This window comes from Labrus mixtus, chromosome 22 (genome assembly GCF_963584025.1).
Source record: "Labrus mixtus chromosome 22, fLabMix1.1, whole genome shotgun sequence".
Taxonomy (NCBI): domain Eukaryota; kingdom Metazoa; phylum Chordata; class Actinopteri; order Labriformes; family Labridae; genus Labrus; species Labrus mixtus.
This window is the reverse complement of record NC_083633.1, coordinates 5,754,072-5,779,040: the sequence shown is the minus strand read 5'-3', so window position 1 is coordinate 5,779,040 and position 24,969 is coordinate 5,754,072. Positions and strand designations below refer to the sequence as shown.

The 24,969-nt window shown below is 40.0% G+C and overlaps 1 protein-coding gene across 3 annotated transcripts; it reads right to left on the bottom strand.

Moving 5' to 3' along the window:
• Positions 1-1,185: 1,185 nt before the first annotated feature.
• Positions 1,186-10,554, bottom strand: LOC132956348 (golgin subfamily A member 6-like protein 4). 3 transcript variants are annotated; one of them, XM_061029739.1, is made up of 6 exons: positions 10,418-10,554; positions 10,273-10,334; positions 7,855-7,980; positions 7,679-7,747; positions 1,835-1,930; positions 1,186-1,423 (listed from the first exon to the last, which is right to left on the bottom strand). In XM_061029739.1, the coding sequence occupies exons 2-6, from the start codon at positions 10,312-10,314 to the stop codon at positions 1,334-1,336; spliced, it is 423 nt and encodes a 140-aa protein (XP_060885722.1). In that variant the 5' UTR covers positions 10,315-10,334; positions 10,418-10,554; the 3' UTR covers positions 1,186-1,333. The 3 variants fall into 3 exon arrangements, with proteins under 3 accessions (XP_060885722.1, XP_060885723.1, XP_060885724.1); XM_061029740.1 differs by having other exon boundaries at positions 10,273-10,331; positions 10,418-10,520; XM_061029741.1 differs by lacking the exon at positions 1,835-1,930.
• Between the last annotated feature and the right edge of the window lie 14,415 nt (positions 10,555-24,969).

Below are 24,969 nucleotides of genomic sequence, written 5' to 3'. Positions count from 1 at the left end.
CTCTTAAAATCTTTAGATAGACTTTTCCTTTCAAATGGAGGCATGAACGTGAGAATCCCGGTTGAGTTTTTAAGTATCCTCTGCTGGTGTTATGCATGTAAACAAAATATCCCAATTTAAGGAAACCAGGATAAGCCCTTATCCTGATATTGAGAAACCTTATTTTGCTACCTGGAGAACTTTGAAAGACAACGAATACTGTTGCATAGGTCTTACCCCGGTTTCTGACAATTTACGACTTCCTGTACAGGCGCCGTCTAAGCCAAGTGACGTATCAGCAAATCAAACATGGTGGCAGCAACGAGGGTATCTTATTCCGGAGCGACGGCGAAACTGAGTTTTATCTTTCAGTAATAAAACAATTGAATATAATTGTAAGTTTAGATGGGAGAAAGCATCGATATGCTGACCTTTTAAGTCTGTGGTGAACAGGCTACAGGGCGCCAGTTTCTAAACATGGAGCAAGTCAGGCCACGTTGGAAAGTAGGCTACTGAAGAAACATTACTACAACCCTGTCCCAACATCGTTCCCTTATCATACTATATGCGGTGGCAGTGCGTACTTCTCATGGCACCAGTCGTCAGCTGTCATTCTCCTCTCCTGTTGCTCGAAATGAGGTCATATTTACACCACGATGTTGGCTTTTAAGAACACATCAGAAGAATAGAAAATCGCTATACAAGCTCAAAATGTACAGAGCAGAAGAGTCGGAGAGTTCAGAAAACTAGGTTAAACTGTTCATCCTAAATGTTGAATTTTCAGCTGAAAATTATGACAAAATGAACATATTTAAAAACAGAGCTGTATTTCAAATGTACTGTACTTTTAACTACTCAATGATTAACTTTGCCAATAGTCTGTCCAACACATCTTCACATGGACTCGTCTATGAACAGAAATCCTTGTGATTTGTCCTTGAGGATATATGAGAAGAATCCCCAGTCCTAGTTGTGTTGTAGAGAAACAGTGCTGTAGATGTTTGAATATGGTGAAGGATTCAGGTCATTTAAGGTCGACAGAAATTCATCTTGTGTTTTTAAACAGTGGAAAAATGTAGAGCCTATGACTGCTCACCAATCTGAAAGCAATTCCATCACTCCTAACATCTCCACATCTGTCACAGTTTAGGTTCTCACAACCCCAAAGACAAAACAAGACAACACGTACGAGGAGTTCTGTCAAAATGTGTCTTGCTGCATTTCTGCGTGCAAAAATTCTCTTCATCAGGCTATGTGAATAATTTACATGAATGTCTCATTTGACACAGTTATATTTTATTGATGTTCCGGTGCAACAAAAAGCACATTTAAGATGAGTCTCTTATTTTGTGCACTACATCCTGGTGAGCAGCTGGTTGGCTGTGACGGTGGCGGACACACCCTCCATCCCGGACTCCTCGACCAGCACCTTCCTCTGGAACTCCTGCAGGAGGGAGAAAAGTGCTAAATATACAAAACGTTAATCTCTTAACTGACTTTAAATTCCAGGTTGTAAATGTTAAATGGCAGATACATCATTATATAATAATTTATTGGCTCTTTAACTCACACCTGATCAATAAGCTTTAACTGCAACGTCACTTAATGATGAAGTCAGCAGCTGATATATATATCACGTCTCTGATCTTTAAAAAGTTTTAGTGTTCTGCAGAAGCTTTGAAACATGAGGTGGCTTCTGAGGGCGTCACACTGCAGTGATTCATCTCAGACTGTTACAGTCATTAGGCAGAACCAGCTGCATGATTTGTTAACTATGTGCTTGACAGCTAAAATTCAGATTATGATGTCTGTTTTTGTGAGTGTGTGTGTGTGTGTGTGTGTGTGTGTGTGTCACCCTGAATCTCCTGAGTCTTGCCAGTCTGTCTTGCAGAGTTTTCTCCTGGCTGGAGGTCAGGTTTTCCACATGAGTCCTCCACTGCTGCTCTTTCTCCTGATATAAAGATAAAGACCAATAAGAGCACGTTTAAAGCATCTCCTGCCTTAAGATTTGTTTTCTTACAGTAATAACATGATGGATAAAGAGGATGTTGAAGAGGATGTTAACTACATACATTTATCATGAAATGTTCCCAGAGTTAACATCGAGTTAGAAGCAGAGCCTTTTTCTGGTTCACGTTCTACAATTTGAAGTATTTTTGCATCCAGTGGATAATGATGCTCAATCCACAAACCTTTCCCTTTCTATGTGGTATCAAGGAGTTCTCTTATAATCTGAACTCTGAACTCTCTAAGAGATTAGATTTTGCTCATGGAAGACTTGCTTTAAGTAATTACTTCTGCCTTGTTTTATAGCGAGCAGAAAGAGAAATAGGTTGTTTACCAGCTGGGGGATATTTACAAAAAAAAGTGTTGATGTGTACATCAACCTTTAGTGAAACCGCATGAGTTGAAACTCCTGAAATGTTGTCCAGCTGAGCTGAAAGCATAATACACATCGTCTTCTACATGCATTTTCACCAAACGTGAATTTTAACACTGAGTGTAAATCTGCCAAGATGTACATATTTAATTGTTGATTATACACTTTTGATACTTACAAAAACTCTCTAGCATGCAGCGCTCCGGAGTTTTTATAAGACACTGATGGTTACCTCAGTAAAACACTGCAGACCTTTGATAGTCTACATTTTCATTCTAAAAGAAGTACCTTGGTGGAGTACATGATGATGATGATGATGATGATGATGATGGACTCTGAGGTAAAAAAGTTAATTTATATAATTTGTTTGAGAGTAGAGGTGTTTCAAATTACACAGTGCAGAGATTGGTTGAATTTGCTCAATTGGACATCACAACTTCCTTCAGGTACTCAAATTTAATAACATTCTCCCCTGTGCATGATGAATTGCTCGGTGTTAAAAAATCCCTCAAAATAACTTCAGAGCCTGTTAAAAGACAGATAATGTTCCTTCCATGTTATCATGATGAGATTTGATTCTTTGATTTATCTGTTCCCATGTGTGGCCACATGAGCCTCCTGAATTTACATGATGCTGCCAAGACTGTTTTTATATTTCCAAAGCAGCCTGCATATTTCTCAATTGAGAAAGAGGCAGCAGAGGGTACACTGAAAAACAAAACACCTAAAAATGTCCAATAGAGACCAGATATCAGGACTCTATTTCACAACTGAACACTGAACTTTTGGCTGAAAAAAAAAGTCTGTTGACAAAGAAAACACCCACAATGCCTCACACCAAATCCTGTGAACTATCTTAAAGCTCTGTAGGATCATTGTGAAGGTTCCCCCGTTCCCCTGGTGCAGTGATATAACAGAGCATACATTCTGTCAGGGCTGCACCTCTGAGTCCTAAGTAATCGTGTTCATGCGTGTATAGAGGTGTGTGTGTGTGTGTTCATGCGTGTGTAGAGGTGTGTGTGTGTTCATGTGTGTGTGAGTCATGAAAAGTGTCGGGCCGGATGGATGTGGAACCCTGACCTCAAAATTGGACTGAGTATTATTCTGTTGGATCTAGTTTCCCGCTGTGTGTTTGTGTGCGACATCTTTGAGGTGTGTGTGTGTGTGTGTGTGTGTGTGTGTGTGTGTGTGTGTGTGTGTGTGTGTGACTTTAAACATTTCAGATGGGATACATGTGAGAGGGCCGAGGCCAGCGGCTCTCAGCGCCTGTCATCAATTAACATTTTGTGTGTGTGTGTGTGTGTGTGTGTGTGTGTGTGTGTGTGTGTGTGTGTGTGTGTGTGTGTGTGTGTGTGTGTGTGTGTGTGTGTGTGTGTGTGTGTGTGTGTGTGTGTGTGTGTGTGTGTGTGTGTGTGTGTGTGTGTGTGTGTGTGTGTGTGTGTGTGTGTGTGTGTGTGTGTGTGTGTGTGTGTGTGTGTGTGTGTGTGTCAGGGGAGCGGTAATGTGTGTAGGAAGTTGATGTGAGCGAGGGAGCGTTTAGTTTAATGTCAGTTTACAGAGGAAGATGTGTTGACACATATGGAGTGAAGGTGAAAGCAGTTAAAGCGTTACCTCCCCAATTACATGGTACACACACACACACACACACACACACACACACACACACAGAGGTCAGTCGAACACAATCAGGACATTCTCTCCTTGAGTTGAAAACAAGCATTTGGACATTTGAACGATTACTTCTTTCATGGTCTCACACACTTGTTGGGCTCGTCTGTCTGTCTGTCTGTGTGTGTGTGTGTGTGTGTGTGTGTGGAGGGAGGAGCACAAATTGGACAAATTGACTTGAATTGGCAATCACTGACAAGTTGACAAATTGCGCTAATGCTTCTTTCCGTTTCGGCAATAACATCATGAAGCCGATTAGCCATCTGGCTGCTGGACAGGTTGTGGAGTCGAGTACGAGTGTGCAGAGCTGTTGAAGGGTCTTCTGGTCAAAAAGTCATAATCCATCTGCAGAGGTGTGAAAATAGTCATGGGTAATATCCACTGTGTCATCATCCTGTTGACGGTTGTATTCCTTTTTCTTTACTTTGGTGGATATTTACAGGGATGTTGTGCAAAAACTATTCTCCCCCCTAAACAGGCATTCTCTAAACGGCTAATGTTTATGTAAATTGAATAAAGTGTCAAATACATGCAGACCAAATGCTGGACTGTGAAGGTTATTTTGTTCCTGAATGGCAGTGGAGTGTAAAACTAATAGTCACCTTCTACTTGTATGGAATATCCATATTCCTGCAGAGCAATGCTGTCTGAGGGAAATCTTCATAAATAAAAAAAAGAACAAGTCTTCTGATTCTGGCACATGAGTAGCAGTCAGTTTCTGCGGCTCCATTTTTCTCTCAGTTTTTAGAAAAGTCTTTGTGTACTTTTTAAACAGTAAATTGCCCCTTCAGTGGTACGATAAATTAGCTTTGGATATAATGATAAGCTAAAGTAAATAAAAGCTTTGCCAGCATTCAATTATATAGGAATTCAGTTTGGTCGTAAAGCACACATACAGTAGTGCGGTTACACCTCCACATTGTGCATTTGTTGAAAAGCAGAGGGTGGAGAAGAGCGGGTTTTAGTCTATCGAGAAATGCTTAAAGAGTGTTTATTATACAGCATCAAGACAAGCTTCCTGTTTACTTACAGGGCAAATGCAGCCAGTAGTGGTGTTTCAATGTGATTCTGTACTTGGAGCATTTTTTGGTAGGGGATATTGATAGCCTTTGCTTACATTTAGAAAATGTTTTTTTTTTTTAGTTATAAACCACGTCCCTAATTTTATGGAATCTGGTTGTGGCTTTGGCTAGAACACTGTAAGTGGCACCACATGTCTCAGTTTTGACCTGTGGGAAAGTCAGAGAAACCCTTTAGTTAATATGTCCATCAAATATTCAAACTGCTAACTGTAGCACTAAAAACAGTCAGACCAAAACCTCAGCTCAGGCTCAAACTTCGAGGCTTAGTTGTAGAATGAATGTTCAGGTAATTATAAAAGATCAGGCTCGTTCATTGCTTGACCAGTACAGGTAGGCTGCATAATGTTGATGCATAAAGACATGATTCTCTCCATAGCTCAAAATAAAGTTGCCAGGTTTGACACTGCTTGAAAACGAATATATACATCTCTATCTTAAATCTAAAAACTACTGTAAGCTAATACAGTGCAGAGAGATGTTGGGGGGTTATGGAGCTTATACAACATCTGCATCTTCATAGAACTACAACATGTCTGTGTGTCTGTATCACCTATGTATATGTGAAAGTAAGAATGTCTTTTCCGAGTTTCTCAAGTCAGGACGGATTAAATCCAGATATGTTATTGACGACAGTGTACTTCCTAACAGCCTAATGGCTCTGTACTTTTGGAATAAGGAGTAGAAGTTGATGCCAGATGATTATGTAAGAGCATTTAAACAAATGTTTTCCTGCATTCTGTTTTCTCTCTGCTTTTTATGTTATGTAACAAAACCCAGCCAAACGGGCTTCGGATAGCCTCTTTGGGACTATAAACACATCCCCACAATGCCTTTCTTTCTGAAAACGTAATTGGAAATAGCTCAAAGAAAGTAGCTCGGTCACGTAATGGGATGTGTGTTTTTTATCTGCTTTAATATGTTGGAATGTTCGGATCAGCTGATCGCTCACCCTGAGTCCTAAGTTAGAAACATTACAGAGTGTTTTTTTTTTTACTCCACTTTGGAGCTCAAGTGGTCAGTTTGATTGTAACCATGGTGATTAATGTCCATACATGAGTTAGTATGTCTATGTTCATGTTTAGGCTGCCTGTATGTGGGGTCGTGTCAGTGCACATATCAGAGGCCATCGAGTCCAAGCATGTCTGTGTTTTGTATTTGTGTGTCAGAGGTTAAGTAAGTGTTAATCACAGTACATTCCATACTGAGGTGAGAGTGACTGTCCACTTCATCGGGTAAATGTTGTCATACACTTCCTGCCTGCCTGTGTGTGTGTGTGTGCACACGCGTGTGCAGCGTGCAGCAGAAACACTGACAACAACAACAGCTTACGTCCCCTGCTGACCTCACACACTCTTGTCAGAATCAGGACGGCTGCCCAAAGCACCCACAGCTGTGTTTTGGGTGTGTGTGCATGAATGTGTGAGTTTGAGTGTGTGTGTGTGTGCGCGAGTGTGCATTCCATGTCAATGAGGATGTGCATCTGTTTTAGCAACTGCATGCTTGTGTTTGTTTTTTATGAATATACAGTTTGATCCCACTACTTTTAAAATGCTGTGTGTGTGTGTGTGTGTGTGTGTGTGTGTGTGTGTGTGTGTGTGTGTGTGTGTGTGTGTGTGTGTGTGTGTGTGTGTGTGTGTGTGTGTGTGTGTGCGTGTGTGTGGCCTCTGATAGGATCGGCACCCTTGACAGAAAGCCAAAGTTTTTTCGTTTTCCATGGAAGTGAATCTGATTTAGCTGCGAGCGATGAAGTGAACCTTGACGGTAAATTAACACTCATTGATCCAACGTCACACTACTGCCGGTCTGCCTGATTGTTGAGCGCACTGTTTCCATTAAGCTGATTACAGAATCCTGCTTTAATGAAAAATCAAGCACAGTGTCTTTAAAATGTGAACGACAAGCTACGTTTGCAGAAAAGATTAACCACAGGAAACAGATAAAACAGTTTGAACTCTCCTTTAGACATTTTCTAGCTGCTAATAGTGACGGATAAATCATTTGGGATGCTGCTGGCTGAGTCGAGGCAAAAAATCCATGACCGAAAAAAACAACTGAATACATGAGTATTAAGTGCTAAAATCCAAAACCTCAAGTTGATTTCCTCCCTTCAGAGTTTGGCTTCCAATAAATAATGCTGACAACCAGAGAGTCTGTCGTAACAACCAATCAGCTGCAGTCGCTTCTGTGTGGCTACTGCATGCATCGTGTGTGTGTGTGTGTGTGTGTGTGTGTGTGTGTGTGTGTGTGTGTGTGTGTGTGTGTGTGTGTGTGTGTGTGTGTGTGTGTGTGTGTGTGTGTGTGTGTGTGTGTGTGTGTGTGTGTGTGTGTGTGTGTGTGTGTGTGTGTGTGTGTGTGTGTGTGTGTGTGTGTGTGTGTGTGTGTGTGTGTGTGATCTGCATGCATTGGCAGGACTTTCCCCCCCAAAACTGGCGCATCAAGGAGTCCTAATTACCCTGCAAACTGTGCCAACAGCTGCGTGAGATGAAGCTATACGGTTTACAGATACAGACCTGTAGATGGTGTGTGTGTGTGTGTGTGTGTGTGTGTGTGTGTGTGTGTGTGTGTTCACCTTTTTGCTTTCTTCTATTTCTCGTAGTCTCTCCTTTTCGTTCTGCTCCCTCTCCTGTCGCCAACGGATCTGAGAAACAAACACATTTACACTAAAAAACTTTTAGTATTTTTTCCTTTTAGTCGTGCTATTATATCAGTGCAGTCTGTACAGACGTACTCCTCCTCATCTCTCACCCGCTCCTCCTTATCGTGTCTCCCGTAGTCCTCCAAAGCTTCAGCTCCCTCCGTTGGTTCTTTTGTCATCTTCCCCGACATTCCCAGAAACTCATAATCCTCCTCTTTGCACAAACCTCTCATCGACTAGAAACCAGAAAAACAGCCATCAGATCTTGTACTTGTTTACATCTTCTCCCTGCATCCTTATTGCCTTGAGTCCTTGTCTCTTCTGCATGTTAACCGTTACTATTAACTAGGCCTACTACTTTAATTCCTACTTAAAAGTACTAAACCCCCTGGAAGTTAAAAAAAAAAAAAAAATTTACAGCTCTAAATCAAAGTTAATCTGCTTTTTTGATCAGCAATAAAAAATGAATAAATGTGAAAGTTGAAACAGATTGTTGAAGAGATTTAGTGTAACCACAAATGTGAAATCGAAAGTACATGTTTTCATGAGAATGTGCCACCCCCCGTACATCATTACTGTCGTAGTGAAAGGTCTCAACTTGTTACACCTACATCTGACGCTGCACACACTCAAATGTTACAAACTGTAATGTCTAATATCTAGTTAAAATATTTCATTACACTCGATATAAACCACACTCACTTAATATGTCCAGATAAACATTTATCAGTTGGCTTGGTTGGATTGTGAGTATTAATTAGATTTACTTACATTACTCATTAGAAGTTTAAAAAGCCTGAATTGTTTGTTATGACTAAAAGAAAAGCTGCCAATGCAGCAATTAACTTAAAGGAGATCTCTCTGAATTTAACCAATCAGGGACACCTATCAATTAGTGTTGCAAGATGTGTAGCTCCTTATTTATCTTTTACTGGTGTCAGTAAAATCCCTCATTTCAGCATCTGCCTGAAACGGTTCATTTCAGCTCCTTTAAAATTTCTTAAATTGAGATCTGAATCTTAATTCAAGAAACTTAAAGAGGACATTTTCCACCTTTTCAAACAGTCCCCTGTGGTGTAAATGAAACATCTGTGCTGTGCTTTGGTCAAAATATAACATGAATCAAGCACCAAAGGAGGTTTGTGACCCTGTATAAACCAGCTCTCTCAGAACGCTCCGTTTTGGTTTGTGTGTCTCTTTAAATGTAATGAGCGCCCCCTGAGTTTTCCTGGTTGACATCACTCCTCTGTAGCAAGAATAAAAATGGCGGACCTGCGCAAAAGTTTTGTTCTAGGCTGGGGATGGAGTCCATGGGTGGAGATATCAGGGGAGGGGAGGGTATTATTATTTTTTTACCAGAATCCCTGTGTGACATCACAAGGAGAGCAAATTTGTGGGTCAGTAGAAATTCCGGTTACCCAAATATATGTTCAAAAACACTGTAAAATTGTTTTTTACATAATATGTCCCCTTTAACAATTAATTGTGGCTTGCGTAAAAGCAATTCAGGCCTTTTTTCTAGAAAAAAAATGTGTATCTGAACTTTTAAGGTGAATGTGGTTTAGATTAAGTTTATTGTTCTGACTAGAAATTAGACTAATAACTTTGGTTGTGTTTCAGCCAATGAAGACAAAAGATCCCTCCAAGTGATTCAGAGAAAGATTATCCAAACGAAAAAGTCAGGGTGTAAATGCAAGAACATTAAGAAGCCATTAAAGATCCCCTGGAGTAAGTAATGGAAAGAGTCCGACACGGCTAATAAATCTGCCCAGATCGTACTTTGGGGATAGTTCTGAAGGCTTGTGATTGAGGAGGAGGTCAAAAAAAATACAGAAAATAATAGAAAGTCTTGAATGACAATGACACCAATCAAAAAGCTAAATTAAACTACTAAGATAAAACAACTTATGTCCTGGGTTGGCACTAAGGTCAGATTTCAGGAAACAATTCAATGAGGATTTTGATTGAGCAGGTTTTTAGCCACAAAAAAATAAAGTGATTCCAAGCTAAATAGAAAGTGGAAAACATGCAAAAAGGCATCTTAAACGAACCAAGTGGTTCCACTAGATTTAATAAGCGATGTAATGAAAAATATGTCAACTTTTAGCTGGGAAGATAAATGCATATATGTGAGCGGGACAAATTGGAAATAATGAAAAAATCTGATGGGCATAATGCGTGTTAAGAAGACAATTACCCAACAGCAGGCATATGAAGGTCAATCGAGTTTGATGGGTTTTGAAAATCATGCGACTCATATGCCTCCGCATGCAGTCATCAGACCTCCACCTCAATAACAAAATATAGACGTGAAACAAGTCCAAACTGGAAAATGTTTGTTTTCTTGCTGTTTACAGCTGTTCCTCGGAAAACGGGTTGGTTCCGCTGGATGATATTTTTCGAGAACACGACCAGCGGGTTGATGCGGACCGATAAGGAATGAATACATGAAGGGATTCGCAAAACCGCCGCGATTTCTGCCTGAACAGTCACGTTGCACCCTCGATTGGAATCGGCTCATAACGTACCTTTGACATGGGAATCCCTTTGAATCTTTTCTCATGAGACATCTTAATCCAGAACGGGTCTGCTGATCATATCGCACACAAAGAAGCTCTAATTAGGTCAAGAAAATAAAAAAACTGAAAACCCAAAAGAACAGACATTACTTACCCGCGGGTCAACACTGATTGGGGTTTCCTGTTGCTTCCCTCTTTTTATAACTTATAATAACCATAGATGTTGTCAGTGTCCTGCTCCAGCTCAGAGTCCCAACAGATAGTTTCCAATCAGGGTTATAAAGGTCCTGATGCAGTGACAGAGTGCTGCTTACATGCTAGCTATTTCCACAGAGCGGTGATAGAAGTACCACTGTCCCACTAATAAAGAGTCATGAAGAGTATAATGGATTGTTGTGGAGTGTTTCATTAATTAAGATCAGTATGAGGCTTCAGGTCAATGCTTTACCAAACATAAGGCCACATAGGAGACGTGTGAGTCATCTTCCCTTTCAAGCTGCTTATCCTTAAATAAAAATTAATTAAATATAAAAGTGCTATAGGTTTGACCATTAAACCCACTATGCTGGGATCTGACAAAACTAGTCAGTAATGTCTTCCTTATCGCCCGGTTAATTATTAACCAAACATTTGGTCATTTCCTGTCTCTAAAACTTGCTAGCATAACTTAGCATGAAGACTGGAGGCAAGTCAGGCACGTAAACTTGCAAGGATGATCAAACTCTTGCGGTGCTAGCACAGCTAACATTAGCCACATTCAGCAAACCAATGACATAATTTATCCACAGACATTTTGATCCCGTGTTTAGATGTGTTTGATAAATTGTGCTCAATTTTTGCTGTTTTTCTGATTTCTTAACTTGAGCCTGATTGACTAGTCTGAATTTAAATGTGTGTTTAATCCACTTAAATAGTTGATAGCAACATCCTCAACAATGGAAAACTCTGCCCTATCTACATTGTTTTCACTAAGATGGACGTGAATAACACAATAAGTTGTGGTAACAAGAAATGTTTTATGCCAGTAACATAACTCCCAAGTCACGACCTCCAGCTCTACATTTTGGTGCTTCATATTTAAAGATGAAGCATGTTTGAGTATGAGGTTCAGACATGTTGATAGGCAGATTTTGTTTTTTTTAGCTTTGAACATTGCCAAGCTAGCTGTCTTCCATCTGCATGGTAATAGCAAACAAACAAACTGGTTGTAGATTTATATTTTGGGTAAAGATACAGGAAATATATCAGCTTTCATGTAACTGTGACTGTCATGAAGAGAGTAAGTTTGTTTGGTTTTGTTGGCCGTTTTATTCATATTGCTTCTTTGAGTGCAGAGTTGCACCAATCCCTCTTAGCACAGTAAACCTGTAGCTTCAGTTTAATTTACCTGCTTCCTGCAGCTGCATTTCCCCTCTGGGATCAATAGAGTTCATCATGTCCTCTTATCTTAATTGATAGGGCTTTCAGCAGTGTGCTACGAGGAAGCCTGACAACCAGATCAGCTGCTGGAGTAATGGACACAGAAGATGTTCAGAGTGAACTCACTTAATGGAAAACAGGGCTAGGAGCTGGAACGTGCTGCCGGATCAGATATGCTGTGCTAGTTCTTGCAGCATAAGTAGAAACACAAAAAGGTGAAACACGTCTTTGAATTTGAATTAATCTAGAAGGATTTATTTTACATATTTAAAATACATTTTAAATCATCGTTGTTAGACTAGCAGTTCAACGCTGCTCGCTGCCTTCAATGCGACATATTGCACAGAGATGACCAGGGTTGTTTGAAGAACTTAGACTGTAGTGTGAATGAGAAAAAACAGTTTGACTCTGACTCTGTGTGCAATGGATCAAAGGACAATACGTTTTACTTACCATATAAGTTCTTTATGAGGTGCAACATTTTTTATTCTTGCGCAGTAGCATAATGTATGTTGACTTGACTGTGGCTATAAATAGATTTTACTTTTAGGTTGTTAACAACAGAACAAAATCATTTTCAAATTCCCAGCACTCTAGCTGGCCTGGAAACTTCGTGAAAAATGTCCCCAACAGTGTTAGAATGAAATGAGTGTGTGTGCGTGTGTGCATGTGTGTGTCTAGGACCTACATACGAGATGTCTGAATTAAAACCATACTGGGACATTTAAAACATGTCCAAAACATTTGATTATAAATCAAAGACGTTACACTTTGTGGTGGTGTTAAAATAAAACATACCAGATTATTTTAATTTGGATTAAAAGCATCATGATGTAGAAATCTACAAACAGTTGCCTAAAACATTCCCACTGCTTAAATTTCAACCCCAACATAAGGACGCAATAAGAAGAAAATGTAACATCTGAAGTCTAAAAAACCAGAAAGAACATTATCGGTACCATATGTTCTCAAAAACACACAGCAACATGCACTCACACATGGATCTACTATACAACATCACAACTTCTGTACATTCAGTACCCTCAGAACAAGCAGCAAGCTGTGACCTTTGACCTTTGGACCCGAAACATCCCAGACGCTCTGACAACACTCATCAGCATACTCAGAACAGCAAACAGCTCCAGCTCTGCTTCTCCGAGTCAACCAGCTGAATTAACCCTTAAGCAAACTATTTACATTAATTACACAAGTATTCTTATTTAAGTTTTGGGGTGAGCCACTGAGGTACCACCAATAAGGGTGGCATTTGTATCTCCTTTCTTTATATTGCCTATCTCTGAATGTGTGCAGACTTTATGTGAATCAAAATCCATTTTGGTTTGTCGTCTGTTTCAAGCAACACTTGGAGCTCTTGACCAGAGCTGAGGTTTGGAACAGATATTAAGTGGTAAATCAGGAGCTTAGCTTTTAGGGTCATCTTACTCTTTAAGTCTTCACTAGTCCTGACAAATCACAAATCAGTCTGTAGAACCTCCACATTCCACCTTTACTACTAATCCAAGCCCTAAAACACTTGAACCCTTTGCTTGGTGTTGGAATTCTAGTTGGAGTTGCTGAATTTAGTCGTCAATTTTTGTTTATCATGTGTGGCTTTGGACAGTGGCAGGATAGGCTCTCGTGTAGTGATTTACACAGCTGGAGAGGAACGTTGACAGCCTGTGTTAGATCTGACAAACAGCATTGTAAAGCCTCTGTAAGTGCAGAGGTGGCCTGAACTGACCCAAGATCAAAGTTGTCACAGCTGTGGCACCATGCCTGTGTGGCATCATATCCTAACCCATCTGACATCATGTTGACTGGGCTGCTGTGTGTGGTGACCTGAAGTGACTCTGTGGAAGTGCTTATCATGAAGTAACCAAAACCAACCCGCGTCTCAATGCTTGATCTCTGGGCGGCTACATTGTACACAGCAAGAGGCTTAAATCCTTCTTAATACCAATTTAATTTAGGTTACAATCCTGATGCACTCAGCTCCACTCTCAGGACCCTCATCACAGTGTGCTTTAGTGATTGATCCCATCGATGTGCACTAGTGATCTGGGACTCCCTTCTTCGTCTGGGTGCACGAATGTGTGTGTGTTCGGGGTGCAGATCCCAGGTCATGTTCTACAGAGATGTTTTGTGACTCTTTCAGACCGTTGTTGGCAAGCCACTGTGGACAATCTCTGACCTAGATCTCTCTTAGGGTGTAACTTTACACAACTATTTGGATGTGGCTGTATGTATGCTGATGCACAAGATTGAGTTGAAATTCATCCAAATCCCTTCTGAAAAACTGGGTTTGCACCAAACATGCGCATCTTGTTGGCTTATTGTTGTTCCAAAACATTTCATTACATTGAGTGTATGATTGGACTCCCAAGAGTTTACACCAAAAAAGACATCCTAAGACCCATCCTCACATTTCCAAACTTGGAGCTGGAGCAAAGGCCAAACCCACCTGAACTTGTGTGATGTCTGCCAGCGAAATCATTTCTTGAGATTATGATCTTTTTCAGAACGGCAAGGCAAATCTAGCAAGGTGTAAGGAGGAATATCTCTGGCAATAACAATGCCACTGATATTGACGTAAATTATTATATATTTAAAATCAGCATAACAGCTGATTATGATAACAGAAACCATGTTTGGAAAAAAAACATGTATTCTGGTTTTAAAGTTTCCCCCATGTTCCATCTGTTAACATGGAGGAGGAGAGGTTCATGATACAGCAGCCAGTCAGCAGAGGAAGCTCTAGATCTTTTGGCTTTACTTCTTTGTAGCTCTTGTGCTGTCCATTCTTTATAAGGTCTGAAACCAAGCAATTGATATCAACATTTACAGAGCTGTAGACTATGTACAAACACAGGACATATCTTTAAATGGTAACCAAGTCACTCTGTTAAATCTACAGCATGATTCCACTGGAACAACTTTCTGACAAAGTGGTTTTCCATTGAAAGCGAAGTTCTCCATTGTCCCAGAGTTTCAGGAACACATCAGCAGAATCAGATTTGTTGGCCAGGTATGCTTAAACACACAAGGAATTTTACTTTGGTAAACTGTGCTCTCTTTGTACAAAGGTACAACATTACATATCAACAATAAACACAAAAATAAACAAATAAGCAAGGACTAATATGTACAGGGCTAAATAGGATAATATAAGATAATAGGGCAGTGGTGAGTAGTGCAAAGATGCGGAAGTAAACATGAGGTAGCAAAACATTTATTCTATGAGATCTCAATAAACCTGGTTGTATTTTTACTGTCCAGGAAGTGTTGAATCTAAAAATACATTTTCCATCTAATTGTTGGTCTAGTTAGTCCGGTAGTCAGACCCTGTGATGAATGGCACCATCCCTATGTGAACCCCAATAACAATTAATAACATTTCTCTTGCAACCCATCCACCATAGAGACCAGAGTTACCATTTTAGTGAGTTAAAAAGATAAACATGAGGTTTTATGACCAAAACTGGGGCACTCAAACTGTGAGAGAAACAGACTAGGTATTATTTAGAGTGACTGGGTTACGACTTCACTTCAACAGGGACTAAAATAACATTATGTCAGAGAGTTATGGGAACAAGGGTGCTGTGGAGAAGATCTACATCTCTCTCTTGAACTGAGCTCACATTTCCATTTTACAACCTTGTTCTCTTTTAGTCATGGGAACAAAAACGGTGTTGCAGGACATGACACAATGGGAAAACACCTCAAGGTTTTTCATCCAGTCCAAGTCATGAGCTGTAAAGATTTAAAATAACATGCACACAAAAGTGACCGATTCCAAAGTGGATAAAGATATCAAAACAAGCTTAAGAAATGGGGGACAAAACCCCCATAATCTGTAATCTGAGACATAAAGGGAGTCAGTGCTTTGGCTATATTATGAAAACAGGAGACAGAGCTTCCCACATGCATCTTAAAATAGCATCGATCACAGAAGTCTCCCTTGATGAATTAACCTGATTTTATCCTCCATTAGTGATGGTGCTGCACACAGGCATTTTGAGTGGTGAATATATCATTGAGAATATAATATTCTTAAAAACTACTTTTTACTACTCTAGTTTTAAACACTTAATATTATACATTAAATAGACCTGCATGCATCTGGCAAACAGTTTCTTGCACTTCACTCCCCAAATGCAATGTTTAAACATTGTCTCTTGTGCCCAACCATTTCTCTATAAAAAAAATCCTGTTTACTCTTTTCCATTTTATCTGCGGAAGCAGAATGTGATCCTGCACTAAAAGCATTTATTCAAGGTTAAAAAGGCAAGCAATTTCCTTTTTTGTGGCTTTTATTGTGCATTTCTTCTGTCAGGTTTATGGTAACAAGTTACAGAAATGTCAGTGCAAAAATAAAAGCTGCAAACATCCTGTGCATGGCTGCAAAGTCTAAATGACATCTTGAGAGCCTATAAGATAAAACATGATGCTTTAGCACAGTTATATTTTAAGATAACAGTCACTAACAATCCTCTTATAAAGCAAATAATCTGATATGAAGGTTGCCTCTTTTCCTTGTTCACCATTTTAGCAACTTTTGCCAATTAGCACATACAACAAAAGTGCGGCTAAGGCTGTTGGGAGTGTTATTAGTATTTGTATTTGATTATCAGCACCATCTAAAGGTTTGATCTGATTTTGTCACTCACTTGTCTGTTTATTCAAAACATCACAACGGTGCTAGGTGAAGAGTTTGAGACCAAAGTCATTGAGTTTTGTGGCAGGCAGACCGTGAATATCTGTTCAAAAATGGTTGCTAACTGGAAAGACAAGTTGTTTGGATATTTCACTTGTGAAAATGTTTACCAGCTGGTGTTTATGAAGCACAGTTTAAGAGAGGTGTTAGTTCAACTCAGTTGGTAGAGCAGGAGCCTCATGTATGGAGGTCATAGTCATCGTATGTCACTGGTAGCAGGTTTGAATCCTGAACCTGATGCAGTTTGTCATCCCCAACTCTCTCTCTCCACATTTCCCTTCTCTCTTTCTAAAGCTGTCCTTTCTAAATAAAGCCAAAAAGCCCCAAAAATCATCTTCATAATCATAATCTTTGTAAATCATCTAAGCCACCTGGATCTTTTGATTGTCTGTACAAAAAATCAAGGTAAACAATTCTATAGGTGTGAAGACATTTTAGACATTTCCTTCCAGATAAATATGCTGCATGCCTATTTTAAAAATGGTTTCTCACTCACAACATCCCTTACTGGCATAATGTATTGTTTGTAATGAATGTGCATCTGTTGTACTTATAGTTCCTTTAAGTCCTCAAACATATTTTGCTGGGTGAAGCAGACATCAATTGATCGCACTGGAGTCGGATTCGGTGGCGTGACTGATGTCTCTATTTTGGAACAAAACAGTGGTGGGGTATAGCCACAGGGTGTAGTGAAATGATCTTTAAACAAAAGTTCTTATTGCAATGACCTTTGTGAACTACTTAATTTATCTGACTGTCGACGGGAAGTGGTTGATTTAAGAGCTCTTTAATAATGTGACAGACCACTAACTAAAGTTTGAAAATGACACCTGCATGGTGAAATAAAAAGATGTCCCCCATAAGTTAAAGGAACTTATTAAACACTCTGTTGCTTCATGCAATGGTAGCTAGCTACAGCTAACGTCATATGCTCTGTTAAACAAGCTGCTAATGTTCAATGGGATATGTGAAAAGGAAATCGTCCCTTACTTACTATTCATGTCATTTGAATATTGTTCTTCGGTTCACCATGATTTCACTTCATTAGTTCGACTTGCTGAATAAGCTGCGAGTGAAACAGTTCTAGCAAACATAGGTTAGCTACATGTAGCTATATCTAAACATTCATGTATTTAGACAAGTCAACTTTATCATAAACCCCAAACATGACAGACAACAAATTATCCTCAAGAGGCTTATTAATAAGTACAGCATTAAAACCCTCTATCATTAGACCTTATAGATTTGAATAGATATGAAGACAGGATCCGGGATGGACATCATTAGCTCAGTCTGTAGTGGCACTTGCTTCAGGTCTCAGTGTGGACCACGTCCGGAAATTGAGTTTGTTGCTAGAGAGGTGCCAGCTCACTTCCCAAGCACAGTTGAGGTACTCTTGAGCAAGGTACCGAACCCCAAACTGCTCTGGTGCTCTTTCATGTGCAGCCCCCTCACTCTGACATCTCTTGTAGTGCTAACGTCTATAGGATCCTGTGTGTGTATTTCGGCCCATGTGTGTGTAGCATGTCACAACAACAGAGTGTAAAATTGAATTTCCACTTGTGGGATGCATGAAATATATCTTTTTCCTCCCAACAAGGGGAGAAATGAAGAATGAAAAATGTAAAAATGAGGAGGGAAATAGGCTACTTAAAAAGGCCTTTATTATAATTGCTTCATCATTTTTAGAAGCCAACATATTTAAGGGGCGTCAGTAGCTCAGTCTGTAGGGACTTGGGTTGGGAACCGGAGGGTCGCCGGCTCAAGTCCCGGTGCGGACCAAATATATATGGAAGTTGGTCTGGTAGCTGGAGAGGTACCAGATCACCTCCTGAGCACTGCCAAGGTGCCCTTGAGCAAGGCACCAAATCTCCCCTCCCCACCATCAGCTCAGCAGTGCCCGCTGTGGGCAGCTCCGTCACTCTGACATCTCTCCATTAGTGCATGTCCATAGGATCCTGTGTCTGCATGTGTGTGTTCATAACCTACAGAGTGTAAAAACTGAAATTTCCCCTTGCAGGGATTAATAAAAGTAAATCTTATTTCGACCATTTCTACAATTCATCAGGCCTAACTCCTTATGATTTAACACTTTATAACAAATATATTTAATGTACTTCCTTCCTAATTTTTAAAATTTTTATTCTTGGAGTGCCTGGTTCCCCCCCCCCCCCCCTTTTTTTAAAAATGTGTTTAACATTTCCCGCTGTTTTCCAAGAACACGCAACACTTCTTTGTTTCTTCATCTACTTTGTTCTTCATATGTTTTCCCTCTGTTTCTACTCGACATAAATCAATTCACACATGCAGATAGACAGGTCAAGATGCTTCTTCAGAAATGAGGCCGACACAGAATCAACAGAGGAAAAGCCCAAGCACACACTGGTCACACAAATCTACTCAACTCGACTACTAAAAAAGCATTCTGGACTATGTCATGTATAGCATCCATATCTAGCAACAACTTTACTTTGTAAACAATAGTTATGGTAGATCAACTTATTATTGATTATTATTTAATGCAGCACATTTCTGAAAGCATACAAAGCCATTGTAATGTCACCTATTTGTTTGTTGACGGACCAAAGTTCTAACATTCAGAGGTGAAGGTTGCTCTGCAGAACAGCAAGGGGTAGGCAAACCCCAAGTTTGTGACTGGGGCTAATGCTTATCTAATTCATTGGCTGGTGAATCATCTAGTTAAACCACTGGGTAATGGTTAAATTAATTGTCTGCACACAATCTTCCTTCAGTGAACTAGAACTAGACTTATACGCTTTCCACCGTAAACAGTTGTTGGCATGTTGTAAAGAGTGTTTTATTCTGGATGAAATTATAGTTTTTAGCTGTTCATTGTGATTGTATCCATTTTTAAATAGATTTAAGTTCAGATAATCAACCCCAAGGCAGATTTTGTGAAGGGTCCTCTGAGGATGTGTGTGTGTGTGTGTGTGTGTGTGTGTGTGTGTGTGTGTGTGTGTGTGTGTGTGTGTGTGTGTGTGTGTGTGTGTGTGTGTGTGTGTGTGTGTGTGTGTGTGTGTGTGTGTGTGTGTGTGTGTGTGTGTGTGTGTGTGTGTGTGTGTGTGTGTGTGTGTGTGTGTGTGTGTGTGTGTGTGTGTGTGTGTGTGTGTGTGTGTGTGTGTGTGTTCATGTGTGTGTGCGTGTTCCCTTTAGTCCAATAGGATACCATTAAAGAGGAAGCACACTAGTTATAGACTTTCGGTGCAAACTAAAGAGCCTTGCAGAGAGTAAGGCCTTTTCTCTCTCTCTTTCACACACACACACACACTTACACATACATACATACATACATACCTACATACATACATAGACTCAGTGGGCGGTCAGAGCTGTCTTTGACTCCAGATGTTCACGGTGAAGGCCAGCTCTCATTCGGCCTCACAACTCAAAGTTTACCTGTCAATCATCTCGGTATAAAGCAGCTTCTCATTTCCTTCTTCTTCACCCTGTTGTGTGTGTGAGTTTGCACATAATGGTGACAATGGGAGGCCTGTGTGCACAGCAGTGAAATGTCTCCATGTGGGCTCCTATCAACCCCTGTCAGCGTCAGCTTACTGTAGCTTAAAAGTTTCACAAGATTTTGACCAATATCTTTTGATTTTGATCATTCATTTGGCAGCGCCTCCATTTTCCTTTTTGAATTACAAAGTCCATGGCCTCTGCATGCACTAACTCTGTGTGACATGGAGGAAATACCATACTCACTAGATGTTGAATTTCACTGCAGCTTCAGAGACGAGGTTCAAGTTTTTTGACCCTGTAAACGTAATATAAATTAGGTTTTTTGATTCTGGGGCAGCAGCACATATTGATCACGGGCTAATTTTAGCTTATATAGGTCAAATGAATTTCCCAAATACAGCAGGATACACGCTAATCAGTGGCAGGAGTGCATTCAATTTAATTTTTCACTGTGGTTCAAGCTTTGTAAATGTAATTTGACAATTTAATTGTTAGCTTTGATAAACTGGATCCTATAATATGTCCTTGCCTGCAGTCTTGAAATGACCTTAAACCACATTTAATAAACTTGTTTCTGTTTTGCAGCCAAATTGTTGACTTATCAGGCTTTTAATAAGTAATTGAAGATGGCTCAGCATACATAGATAAAGGATTTTTTTGCAGGACATACCTTTTTTTGGTAATACTGAAAGTTGGCCTGCCTTGGGACCATATTAGGACTCCTGTCTTGAAATACTAGGAGTTAAAGACGTGGCATTAGTGGATCCCTCCAAAGCCGTTTTGTGGAATGTCCGATGTCGAATGAAGCACTTGCTCTGGATACGACCCGGGCCTCTAAAGCGCCGGTTAATCCCCGGAAAGTCAGAGCCTTTGGCACAAGAGCTGAGCAAAGTATATGTCTGACAGGGCTCCCACACGCAATGCAAATCCTTCAATGTTTGTAGGCTGAGAAATGTCGGATGTTACAAGTGTTTGGACATTAATGAATGGCCTCAGACAGGAATTAAGACATGTCATGAGCTCTCATGTCATGTTGGTGGTTTAACACAGCAGTGCCATGTTGATGTTGTGCCCCAATGGTGTGCTGGTTATTTTCCAACTGGAATAAGCTGGTGAATTTGGCCTAGAAACCATAGAAAAAAAGTGAACAATGTAAACGCTACAGACATATATCCAACAAAGTATGAGGTCTCTTGCTTGCAGGTCGGTGATCTCGTAGTATTGGACTTGTTTAACAATGGCCAAACCTCATCCACTCCTTTTATCCATGTAATGATCCTGCCATCTGCAAACACTCCTGACCCTGTTACCCTCAGGCCTTTAGCAGGCTCGAGGACTGTATGGAAACCCCCAAATAGCTTACAAGGACTTTTAGTTAAAGACAGATCTCACGCACCACTCAGCACGAACAGCCCGGTCTACGAAACCATTCTCTGTAAATCCTCCTACATGTATCAGCACAGGATTGAAAAGAAAAACCCCTTGATGTTCAGCAAGCCCTCTTTACGCCTACACATGTCAAGTCGCTGTTGTCCGACACTGAAAGAATCCCATTTCCTGTAATAATCCTTTTCTTGCTTGTTAAGCATGCAACAGGGATATAAGTTGAAGTCCAAACACAGAGGCCAAGCAGCCTTTGCTACCTGTGGGCGTACTGGTAATTGATGCAGGATAATACATACAAAGCACAGAGTTTACTAGTTATAGGTCTTTCTTTTGGAGGTTCTGAGAACATGGCTTGCCGGGATGGGAGGAGTGCCTCAAGATTATACAAAATGCTGGCTCGTATTGATGCTTCAGGGACAAAACACCTTTCAGAAATGTACTCCAGGGGTTTTGCTTTATTTGAATTTACCATCAAATGATCCACATTCTACGTTAGCACTGTTAACATGTTTCAGAATGCTTATAGAGTGGTCTGTCTTTTTATAAGTAATATTCTTTCCTATTCTTTCTTCGTGCTTCTGCTAGTTTTATTGTAAGAAATTATTAATTGATAGGACACGGATTATTGGATCTAGTCACGTCAGCACTTTTAGCTCTGGGTGTGAGAAGAAAATACAACAGTCAGCCAAGGAGAATTATTGTGCTACAAGTAAAACAATTTTTTGTGGGTACTAGTTGATTACAAAGACAATTTTGTTGTCTTGAACACTTTACAATTTGTTAGATCCATTTGATCCATTTCCTTGGGAATCTGCTAAAACCTCAGGAAAGCATTTGACCATATGATACAACTATCAAATCGCTGGTGCCAAAGATGAGTATTTTAATAACAAAAAAGAGGGGGGCCAAGGAAAAAAGGTTTTGATTCACTGTACTGGAGTGTAACTTTACCATTTCATCCTGGTTATCTGTATCTCTCCTAGAGAGGCCCAATCTGTCAAGGAGGAGATATCCTTAATTTACTAAATTCACTTAACAATCAATTGCAACTAGAGCACTGACAACATTAGTGCAAATTCAGTCAGCACATTGAAGGCGTTGCTGATCAGTGCCTCTCTGAAGCCTGACAAGTAGTAAGCCCCTCTTAGAATAGAAGATTACTGCCTCAAATCCCAGCTCTGCATATATGTACATCTCCTTAAGTCAGCTTTACCCCTCGGTAAAACCCCTTGGTCATTAGAGACTGCAAATTCTGCTGCTCTGGCCCGTTGCCTCCATCACCCTATTAACAAATCAACACCCCTGTAGGTATAGTGCAAGAAGAGGATACAAGAGGAGGGCATGTCTGATCACAGCTCTCTGTGGGAGGGCACAGTGAGGGGGGAATCCATCTCTTGCCTGAAGCGATGAGGTTAATGGGAGGCATGACGGGCTGATGGATAATCACGGGAGGTCTAATTGATGTTGTCACGTTTGGTGACAAGCCTTTGTGAGAGATAATCAGCAGTGGATGACCTCAGGACTTGAGCTGGACCTGTTACAAGGTGCCCTGACTTGATCACATTACTGCTAAATGTCTTGCCTTTGATCATTCACCCAGAGTCTGATGGCCACTAAATATGCAAAAATAAAGAAGCAGTGACCTCCTGGAAGAATAGAACTGTGTCATCTGCGTACGACTTGAACCATGGGGGAAAAGTCGTAATAAAAGGAGACCAGCGGTGGGTGATCACATTACTCATTTATAAATCATGCTGCTTTTCAGCTCTATGTTGTACCTTATTCTCTATTCTGGACTTCATTTTTCAACCATTGCTTGTTGTGTTGTATTCATTACCTTTTAGTCCATTGCAGTTCCAGTTTAGTAAGAGGAAAAATTGATTTTCTAAGGTCATCAGCACTTGAAAGTAAAGCCAACGTTGTCCCAGCTCTTTTGGCATTCTGAAAAAAATATATCAATGTAAAACTAGGAACTCCAATTGCACTTTGCCTCTTTGCACAAGTCATATTTTCCTGGATTACTTTCCCCAATTTTTAAACGAACAAGCAATGTTTCAGCACATGGTGTTCATGCTTTTGTTGAACACAGATGATTGTAACTAACGTCATAACAAAATGTCCAAAATTTGCAATTGATTAGCGATGTGAAGAGAGAGAGAGAGAGAGAGAGGGGGAGAGAGACATCCGCACATCGGAGAACAACACAGTGAACATGACAGCTACTTTGTGTCATGTTAGTCAGATACAGACATGAAACTCTGGATTTCTCCATAATGACCGCTGTCAGCGTTGTGTACCCGCATGCTTGTGCTCGTCACACTAACAATATGCATAAAAGCTGTAGAAAGTCTGCTGTGTGATCACAAAGTTCAAACACTTAGAGAACTTTAAAAAAGTTGCATACGAAAAAAAAAAAAATACAAAAAATGTGTTTGCTTTTTTCTATTTTTGGTCAAGACAGTAATCTATTACAGACCAACTCTCCCAGCTTTGTTTCTTGCCTTCTTCTCTCTGTGGGAAGCAAAATTAACATTGAAAGCAAATAAATGTGTTATCCAGAGCTGAAATCACAAATTTAGATTTTTTTCAGAGCTTGTTGTATTTCTTGAAAACATCTGGACATGTCATCACATATTTGTTGTACGGTTGAGAACAATGCAGAAAACAACATGAGGGGCTCGGGAGTGACCCAAAGAAGGTAAAGAAGAAAGAAAGAAGTCTATTTATAAGTTGTTGTTTTTTTTCTTCTAGCCAAAGATTTGTTGACAAAGATTAAAAGCATGAGCGGCAACTCCCAAAACTTTAAGTTCCATTTTGAAAAAACTTTATTCCTGAAAACCACTCCACTGTTGACAACACGGTGGAATCTGCCGTTGGAAGACTTGCTTATTACTTTCACTGATACTCAAGGAGGATGACTCACACCGCATAGTAACTTGGGATAAAGCGTTGCTGTCACGCAAGCACTCACTTGTTATTTATCACTGTTAAAGTGGAAGCTGTTACATACCTACTCTTAACACACTCTTTGCTCTGCAGTGACCTCTGAGGAATTTTATAATGACTGATTCATATGTTTGTCAATCACACTGCCTCTGGTCTGTTTCTCATTCACTGCACATTTTGGGGATTTGCGTTATTTGATTTTTCAGACTTGTGTCTCTTTGCATGTATGTCTCTATGTCAGTGTTTCTCAACAAGTTTTCTTGGGATGAAATCAGATTAGCTTCAAAGCATTGAAAAATGTCATTAAAAGCATTTGACATTATGAAACCTTCATTTTTTAAAGCAGCTTTGTTTGGGATCGTTTCTATAATTTGAAGATGGACAAAGAAGAATATTCAGACTCTAAACCTGCCTTGTGTATTTCACAGTTATAAACTACTGGAACTAATATCAGATAATAAGAGGTCCATGGTGATAATCATCCCTGGAGTTTGACTTTTAGTTCATCCTCTATGACTGCTGCACACAATGGGAGCTATTCTTAAAGTCCCTTTAGATTCAGATAATTGATTTTAACCATTCAGTCGGAACAATACGTCTGTAATGTGAGTGAAATAATGTGAGGCAGCTGGTTGTCTGATCTGCAGGACTTTTTTTTTTTACTCTGACCGATCATTGTTATAGACTCACATACACACGTTCTGTCACTTCCTATCGTTTCTATAGTAAACTTCATGTCTTTTGACCACTGACCCCAT

Bases quoted from the DNA above. Each gene is read 5' to 3' on its own strand.
- LOC132956348 (XM_061029739.1), bottom strand. From the start codon at position 10,314: ATGTCTCATGAGAAAAGATTCAAAGGGATTCCCATGTCAAAG. The intron at 7,981-10,272 runs GTACGTTATGAG...TCTGGTTTCTAG, and splicing joins AAGGGATTCCCATGTCAAAG to TCGATGAGAGGTTTGTGCAA. The intron at 7,748-7,854 runs GTGAGAGATGAG...TTTGTTTCTCAG, and splicing joins GACACGATAAGGAGGAGCGG to ATCCGTTGGCGACAGGAGAG.